Source organism: Hyaena hyaena, unplaced genomic scaffold (genome assembly GCF_003009895.1).
Source record: "Hyaena hyaena isolate Hyena2069 unplaced genomic scaffold, ASM300989v1 scaffold_330, whole genome shotgun sequence".
NCBI lineage: Eukaryota > Metazoa > Chordata > Mammalia > Carnivora > Hyaenidae > Hyaena > Hyaena hyaena.
Window position 1 is genome coordinate 1,147,296 of NW_024080961.1, and position 9,294 is coordinate 1,156,589.

Here is a 9,294-nt window from a genome sequence, read left to right on the forward strand (position 1 = left end):
TCTCAAAAATAAATAATAAAAACATTAAAAATTTTTAATAAATAAAATGTGAATGTTTAGTTAGGTACTAAAAGAGATAAAGTGTAAAGTGCTGCCAATTTAAAGTGCTACAAGGGAGGAGGATATAAGTGGTAGAGTTTGGATAAGCTGACTTTAAAAAATTACTATATTGGAAATATTGGCCTAAAGATGGTATGCTGGTATGGCTCAGCAATTGAGTAAATGTTAAGTCCTGAGGTGCCTGGGTGGCTCAGTTGGTTAAGCATCTGACTTGGGCTCAGGTCATGATCTCACAGGTTTGCAAGTTTGAGCCCTGCGTTGAGCAATGCACTTTCATTGCAGAGCCTGCTTGGAATTCTCTCTCCCTCCCTCTCTCTGCTTCTCCCCTGCACACACATGCATTCTCTCTATTTCTCTCTCTCTCTCTCCCCCCCCAATAAATACGTGAAATATTTAATTTTAAAAATAAATAAAAGATTACTTTTAAAAATAAAAGATTAAGTCCTATTTGGTTGCTTTTCTATAATGTGTGGGGCAGAGTAGAATATAAAACTATTGCTTTTGAAAAAGTGTAATTTTAAAATCTCAGTGAAGAAACAGTATCTAACTGTAGCCTAGGTTGGCTCACTTATAAGCGCAGTGACTAAAGCTTAAGTATACTGTGGAGTTAATTATATTTCTTCTTCCTAGGGGCTCTCTGTAGCCTTGGCACACATAAATGGCTTCGTGATGTGATACATAAGTAGATGCATGTTTTTAAAATACTTGAGGGTAGTTGATATTGTGCTTTTAGAAAGATGGCCCTCTGATGTCTACCTTGGTTGAGAGGTAGTACGTAACACATGGAATGGGTGCCCCTGATGACCACGGCGCTTTAGAATATTGCAGAGGCCATCATTTGTGTAGTCCTGACCATAATTTTATTGCCATGGATTAGTGGCTCTTAAAAGCTTCCGTTTCTCCCAGCCCCCTTTTTGAACGGGAGTTCCGCTACAATTATTCTATCCCTTTCTCATACATTGGGTGTTTGGGGGAGGGTAGGCAAATAACGGATTTTCTTAGTTAATGGATTTACACGTCCAGAGGAGCTGTACCCAAGGATCCTTGTTTGTTCACGTGCGGACCTGGCACAGATGACCACACCCTGCACTTTGAGCCCATGATACAAGGTGATAAGGTTTTTGAGAGAGGGTTGTAAATTATTGTGGCCAGAGCACAAAAGAAGCAAGTGACGTGAAAAACTTCTGGCCTCATTTTTCAGTACTCACTGGGAGTACAGTGTTAGAAGTGCAAGAGTGAAGGGTAGGCGGGTGGTGGGAGAAGGGCTGAGATGGTTCTTCCGGAAGGTGCTACAATGAAGGCTCAAGGGGAAATGCACAAAGGAAGAAACTGTACCCAGTTGTCCCAGAGAGGGCATTCTCTGTTTCTGTAGTCTTATGACATTGATGATGCTAGATAACCACAAAGGTAGACAAGATAATGCAAAGATTAGATTCCGAAGATGGTATTTGCCTACAAGCAAAAGGGTTGTGAAATGAATTACTGTGGGAAGGGTTTATTATTGAGGGAAGACAGGACTTGGTTTTAAATTTCTATTCTGCCACTTACTGATGCCACTTACCCTGGGTAAGCTATTTAACATCAGTTGGATGGTATCTTATAAACCCTTTCTTTGTGTTCCAGTATGTTAGTTTGGGAGTATGCCAAATTAATTTTTTGGAATCCTTAAATTTTTAGTGACTAGCTCTAGTGTGAAAAGAGTTTGGCTCAGAATTCTCTCTGAAGGAACTTCTAAGTCTCAAGCTTACTTAGTAGAAACTGAAGTTTCGGCCCTAGTGACAGAGGACAAAAACATAACTTGTGTTTCTAGTCCAGGGGTGCCTGGGTGGCTCAGTCGGTTGAGTGCCCAACTGTTGATTTCAGCTCAGGTCATGATCTCATGGGCTCGGGGGTTTGAGCCCCTGTCCTGCGCTGACAGCCAGGAGCCTGCTTGGGTTTCTCTGTCTCCTCTCTCTCTGCCCCTCCCCTGCAAAGCAAATAAATAAACATTTAAAAACAAAAAAACAGAAGATTGACTCTTGTTATTTGCTAGTAGAACTTTCATTCTGAACCACTGACTCACTGTTTATGCTCAAATCTCTTATCAGTTTACCAGTCACAGTACCTTGGAAGGGTGGTAGGTTTCAGTGCTGACACCCACATCCAAAATCTAGGTGTGACTATACTAAGAAGGGGCAGCCAGTGGGTAAGTGTCTAATCAGGAGATCTCCTAACAGAGTGATGGAGTCTAACCCTGTTAGGAAAACCCTATTTAATTCTGTTAGAGATTGAGTCCCAGATCCCTTCCAGCCTAGTCCTTAGGTTTGGGCTAACAAGGAGATATTTAACATTGACTACATTTCAGATGTAACATGATCTTATTTAATCCCCAGAATTTCTCTGTGAAATACTTTGTACTGTCTCCAGTCACAATTTCTCAAATGCCCAAGTTTTTTTTTTCTATCCCCTTAGTTTTTATGTATCCTGTTTCCTTGTGACATAGTCTTATTTCTCCTGTTTGCCTCATAATCCCTACTTGTCCCTCAGAGCTCATCTCAGATGTTATGACTTCAAGAAAGCTTTCTTAAACCCATAGGTTTGATTCCCTATTGCACATTGTAATTTCAATAAGCACAAGAAATTATGTGATTAGTCACGTAACATCTGCCTTGCACGCTGAAGTGTAAGCTCCTTGAGGACAGGAACTGTGTTTGTGCCATTTTTCTGTTATTTCTAGTGCTAGGTATAGTTCCTTACCCTTAGATACTCAGTAAATTGGGGCACCTGGGTGACTCAGTCGATTAAGATACTGACTTTGGCTCAGGTCATGTTCTCATGGTTTGTGAGTTCGAGACCCTCACTGGGCTCTTTGCTGTCAGTGCAGAGTCCTTTCTGAGCCCACTTCGGATCCTCTGTCTCCCTCTCTCCCTGCCCCACCACTGGTCGTGTGTGTTCGTGCACACACAAATGTGCTCTCTCTCCCCTAAAATAAACATTTAAAAAAAGTAAGTTAAATGTATGATTATGGCAAATAAGTGCCATATGTCAGGCATTGAAGGATTACCTGTTATAACTTCAGAACCTCCTTTCCATAAGTGACATCACACAGCCAACCTAACAGGAAGTATTTCTAAATGAAATTGCCCAAGAAAGCTCTTCCTGAACTCTATTTCAGTTCTAAATTGGCCAACAATACAAGTTATTAATTAATCTTGGGTACTGGCTAGGGTGTGGTTCTGAGAAAAGGAACTGAAAGTCTTCAAAAAGTCTCCCGTGTTCTGTATAGTGAGCTCACCAGAGGAGTTCCACATCTGAGCAGCTAGTTTTGAAGGAAAATTCTTGGGCAGGCTCTAGGAAACTTTATAAAACGGAGACACACCTGGTATACCAGTATTTCTGACTAACAGCTGACCTGAAAACTGCTTGTTTTGTGGAGAAGGAAAACTCTGCTGCAGATATCCAAACAAACATCTAAAATGAAGAGCCCCCGAACTTTTGAGGAGCAAACGGAATGCATCGTGGACACATTACTCACAGGCTTCTTAAGCACCACGCTGCAGGCTGCTAAGCGGGACCTACGTTGTGCAGATGAAACAGATTCAGGTAAGGAAGGCTCCCTGGCCTGAGGTGGTGATTGTAGGTCAACAAGAGACTTTGGGCATATTTCCTTATTTCCTCTTAAGTTTCACAAGGCAAACTAAGCTTTTAGCAATACCTGAAAATCAGTAGTCTCCATGGAAGGGAAAGATATTCTCTGATTCTCGGTATTGACAGAATATTGAAGGTATTCTTGGGAGAGAACAGTGCCAAGGTTGCTTCAAGGTCAAGAGCTTTCTCCACTGCCCAGATTCCTGGGAGCTGCTATCCCTTCTGGCTCTGTAACAAATGTGAATGTGTTCCCTCTGTTAGGAGAGTCTTGCTCTTTTGATGTGGCCATCATTGCTCGTCGCCTTCGGATGCTGGGTGACCAGTTCAACGGAGAAATGGAAGCTTCTGCCAAAAACGTCATTTCAGAAGCCATTCGGGGACAGGTGAAGTTACTGGTTTTCCTATTTCAGATGCTCTTTTCTTACTACCCTTACATGACCGTGACTAGAAATATCCTGTGAACGATGTGGGGGCTGGAGAAATAGCAGGAATTATCCAGTTGTTTAGGAGTTCATCAGAGCCCAAGTGATAGTGAGATTGTTTCCATTTGTTTCCATCAGAGCTGTGCTTACAATGCATGGAGCACATCTGTAGCATTTTGTTCCTAGTCAAGCACTTTATTCTCTTATATACCTGTTTTAATATTTATTTTGCTGAGAGTGGGTGTCTCCCCTTCCCCACCCCCAGAAGGCCCAGCAATGGAACTTTGTACAGGAATGATAGGCAGTCACCACACTGAGGGAATATGTACTTACAGCAGCCACCTTGGGCTTACCTGACTTTTCATTAGAATGAAGATTATTGTAGTAGCGTTTAGATTCTGGATTGGATGTAAAGACCACAGGCAGTGTTCTGGAAGATGTTGCTGATTTGTATCAATAATGGCAGGTAATATTAACTCATCACTTAAAACGTGCCGGACAGCATTCTAAATGCTTTGCACTTATTATCTCATTTAAGCCTGCTACCACCCTCTGAGGCAGTATAGAAACTATTATTCATAAGTGTGACCTCTCCTCATGTGCATGAAATGCTGTGAGAGCAAACATCTGACCTGTTTGTTCACCGCAGGATGCACATGACTTAGAAGAGCACCTCGTATACAGGAGACCCTCGCTAAGTATTTTCTGACTTGATATCCATATAAGCAGATGTGGAAACTGAGGAGTTGGGACACAAGAAATGAGGCTACTCCGTGAGTGTTGAAGTTAGGATTTGAACCACATCCTTCAGCCTTATGCTTTACTCGTCCTGAATACAGCTTGGATGGGGCGTCTATTCAGGCAGAACCAGACTTACTGCTCCTAATTGCTTGTGCTAAAACTTTCCCAAGGTAGCTAAGAGATGAATTTACCTTTTTTTTTTTAATTTAAAAAAAAAAGTTTTTTGAAGCAGTCCCAAACTCATAGGAAAGTTGCATATTATACAAAGAATTTCCCTCTTGAATCATTTGAGAGTAGGTGGCTGATAAGATGTGCATCATCTCTAATACTTCTACACTTCCTTCCAACAAGGCTATGGTTTTATATGTAGCCACAATCTAACGCCCAAAACCAGGAAATCAACACTGACACATTTTCATCTTATCCTCAGATTCCATTCAGATTTTTCCAGTTGTCCGAATGATGTCACTTACAACAAAAAGATTTAGGCCAGAATCAGATATTGGATTTAAGTCGTGATGTCTCTTTAGTCTCCTTCAATCTGAAATACTTACTGAGTCTTTCTGTGACTTTTCATGCCCTCAACACTTGAAGAGTATGGGGCAATTATGCATAGATTCAGAATATGTCCCTTTACAGTAAGATCACGGAAGTGTCCAGTGTTCTTCCCATCGCACCTATTAAGTGGCACAAATTTCAATTTGTCCCATTACTGATGTTAATTTAATCACTTAAGATGGTATCCGCAAGGCTTCTCTATTGCAGTTATATCTGTAGTTAATATAGTTAAATTTGCATGGGAGGTACTTTGGAACCATGTAAATATCTAATATCTTGTCAACATTTCGATCTGTTCATATATTTATTTTTTCCCTCAACATGGACTCATGAATTCCTATCTGTTACTAGTAATCTGTTCCCATCATTATCTATTTGGATGTTCAGATTGTCCTAGTTCTGGCCAGTGAGTGAGAGTCCTTCCGATCTGGCTGTGTCTTCTTGGCATGTTCTGTTACTCTGTGAGTACTTCCTTACTTCCTGACAAGTCTCTTATATTTCCAGGACCCAGCCTGAAATCAGCCATTGTCCAGGGAGCTCTGGTTTGTTTTAGTGGAGGATGGTATTTGGAAACCAAGAGCTAGGTACTCATACAGATGGCCCTTCCGACTTGTTTGGACTCTGATATCCTGCTCTGACTCCCATGGCCCCCCCTACACCACACACAGCACATCTTGCTTGGCCTCATCTCATGACTTTTTTTTTTTTTTTTAATTTTTTAACATTTCTTTATTTGTGAGAGACAGAGCATGAGCGAGGGAGGGGCAGAGAGAGAGGGAGACACAGAATCTGAAGCAGCTCCAGGCTCTGAGCTGTCAGCACGGAGCCCGACATGGGACTCGAACCCAAAGTCAGATGCTAAACTGACTGAGCCACCCAGGCGCCCCATCCCATCTAATGACTTTTGAATCAATTTTTGGGGTGAAGGAAAGAGGAAGAGAAAAAACAAATTTTTTTTTTTTTAACTTCAGAATTTCCCAGACTTCAGTCATTCAAGTAGTACCTTCACAACTTGACTATTAAGTACTATCACATACTTGATATTGTGCTTTCAAATCATTTTGTTTTTCTTTCAATCATTTTGTTCATCTTAAATAGTGATGCCTGAAATCATGGGTTTGATGGGATACTTATGTTTTCTCTATACCCATTACAATAAATACCAAAGTTTGGCCATCTACTCCTTAGATTATCTCAGATACAGCCAGTGGTGCGTTTACCATTCTCTAGGAAACACTGGCTTTCCTGGATTCCTGCAACTACAGCTTCTTGCATTTTTTTATCGATACTTCACTGATATTCTCTCTCTTCCCAGGCAGGAGCTGTACTGCAGGACACAGTAATATCTCTCAGCAAGTCCTGGTGTGCTCAGGACCCCAGCTTAGTTTATGAGAGAGCCTTCCTGGCAGTGTCTGTGAAGCTTCTTGAATTTGTGGCCCGCACAGCTCCTGACATGGCAAGACAGGTGGCTGTCCCCGTAGTAAACATGATCAACGGGAACAGTGCCATCCGGGAGTTTGTCCAGGGCCAGGGAGGTTGGGTAAGTATATTGGGGCCCCTGGCTCTCATAGGCATTTGCATGCTTTTGTAATCTTAACCTGGGACTCCATTTCCTGATTCTTTGTAAGCTGGAAACCAAGTAGAAAAACAGGCCACCCTACTTTGCTGAAAATGCCAATAGAAAGGGGAGCGAGCAGTCAGAAGCTCAGGACTGTGGGTGGTGGACTCCAGGGACATTTGGCCTAAAATGTGGACTACTAACTCTGTAAAGCTAAATCCCACTTCCTATGTATAACCGCCTAGTAAGTGTCCTGGTGATAGAATGCCGATCTCAGCCTGGCTTCACTTTGCTCCCTGGTAAATTTCTGGGTCTCCTCTCCCTAACATCTTTGGATGTATTTTGAAGAGATTAAGAACCGTCCCCCTGTTGCCTAACAAAAAACCACGTCTAGGGAGGCATTCTAAGCCCACGTCCTAGTAACCATTAGGACATCTGCTCTCACAGAGCACTTCTCTTCATTTCCAGCATCAGCAGGGGCCTTAGGAAGAGCCGCATTTCCTGAGGTATCTGCAGATTATTTGCGGTTTCTTTGGGAAGCTCCTGAAAAGCATCCCTTTGACTGTAGGCTATCCACTGTCCTTCCTAGGAGAACCTGGAGAGCTGAAGAAGAGGCGGCCGTTTGCCAGCCTGAACATCATTGCCTCTGTGACTGATCAGGTGATTGATTTCTGGCGATTAAAACAGACACCCAAACCAAGGCTGCTTTCTTTTGTACGGAACCGAACTCAGCTGAATAATTTCTTTTCTGCTGATTGCTAACGCTGGGAGGTCTACAGAGATCTTGTGCTTCGTGTTTTTATGAGAGTTTTCATGAGGTACCATGTAAGCAAAGACCTCTAGACACAGAGTAGTGACTTGTCAATAGGAATTCCAGGCACCAGAGCAGGGCTTTGCTGGCGGTAGTTTGGGAAGGGGAGTTCACAGTAAACTGTTTCTTCACAGTTCGCCTTGTCCTTTGGGACAGATCTTGTCTGCTCATTTAGCAGTCTAAAGGACCTCAGGGAGATTTTTGTTGGAATCTTGCTATTTTACGTTGGGAATTTCCTTTTGAATTCATAACCCGAGTTTTGTGTTGATTTCACCAAAGCAGAATTATTTTCTGCATCTTTAGGTTGAAAGCAAAACATAGCTGTTTCTGCATCTGCCCTTCTACCAGAAAGGCCGACAAAAGATAAAACAGTGAGTGCATTTTTACTGCCACAGGATGCAGGAAGTGCTGGCCCACATCTAGGACAGAGGGGCCATCCCAGCTCAGATGAAACTCGCTGCATACCACGGTGTTTTTCAAACCAAACAGCGGCCTCCAAACCGCATGTGGACCTTATACACTGCCAGTTTCCAGGCCCCCTCCTGGAGATTCTGATTCTGCAGGGGTGGGCCGGGCCTTGGGTCCTACCAGCTCCACAGGGGGTTCTAATGTACATACGGAACTTGAGATCCCACCATTGTAGACAATGGATTGGCCAAATCCTGCCCGCTGCCTTTGTTGTCAATTGTTTTATTGGATTGCAGTTACACTCACTTGTTGACATCTTGTCCACGGCTGCTTCGGTACTGTGACGCAGAGCTGAGGACGAACAGCCAGCACCATATGGCCTATAAAATACATTTACTGTCTGGCTCTTTACTGAAAAGTTTGTAGACCCTTGCTTTAAAGCTAAATGAACATTTCTCCCTGGATGATTTAAATTCTGTTGCAATCCCCATAATTCCTGCTGAACACCATTGTAGATAGGATAACTAGAATTTAGTCAAAGAGTATTTGTTGGTTCTTGCATAGTCCACACTTTCTCTAGGACTTTGGGAAATCAGAAAGCTCTGTGACTCCCGATTGGAAGTGACTGGAAGCTATGGTATGTGTATCTCGAAATAGTCCTTAATAATTTGTAGATTAGTAGCTGGTCATCACTCTTACATCCCTAAGTCCCCAAACCAGACTACTTACCTGGCTGTCAAGAAGAAGAGCATTGTTGGGGCACCTGGGTGGCTTAGTCGGTTAAGCGTCCGACTTTCGCTTAGGTCACGATCTCGCAGTTCGTGGGTTCGAGCCCCGCGTCGGGCTCTGTGCTGACTGCCATCTCAGAGCCTGGAGCCTCTTTCAGAGTCTGTGACTCCCTCTCTCTCTGCCCCTCCCCTGCTCACGCTGTCTCTCTCTCTCTCTCTCTCCTAGAAATAAATAAAACATTAAAAAAAAATTAAAAAAAAAAAAGAAGAAGAAGAGCATTGCTGTATCTATTTTGAAAAGAGGCATTAATGGTTTGGTTACTGTTTGGCTAATGGCTAAAGTGTGTAACCACATCCCCTCCCTTCAGCCAGCAGCTATCT

General features: G+C 42.7%; 1 protein-coding gene across 2 annotated transcripts; it reads left to right on the forward strand.

The window, feature by feature from the left end:
- Nucleotides 1-2,059: 2,059 nt before the first annotated feature.
- On the forward strand, nt 2,060-8,991 carry BCL2L15 (BCL2 like 15). Of its 2 annotated transcripts, XM_039249080.1 has the most exons (5): nt 2,060-2,245; nt 3,447-3,642; nt 3,949-4,070; nt 6,724-6,948; nt 7,556-8,991. In XM_039249080.1, exons 2-5 carry the CDS (start codon nt 3,516-3,518, stop codon nt 7,571-7,573), a joined length of 492 nt encoding a protein of 163 aa, XP_039105011.1. In that variant the 5' UTR covers nt 2,060-2,245; nt 3,447-3,515; the 3' UTR covers nt 7,574-8,991. The 2 variants fall into 2 exon arrangements, with proteins under 2 accessions (XP_039105011.1, XP_039105009.1); XM_039249078.1 differs by lacking the exon at nt 2,060-2,245 and having other exon boundaries at nt 3,071-3,642.
- The last annotated feature ends 303 nt before the right edge of the window (nt 8,992-9,294 follow it).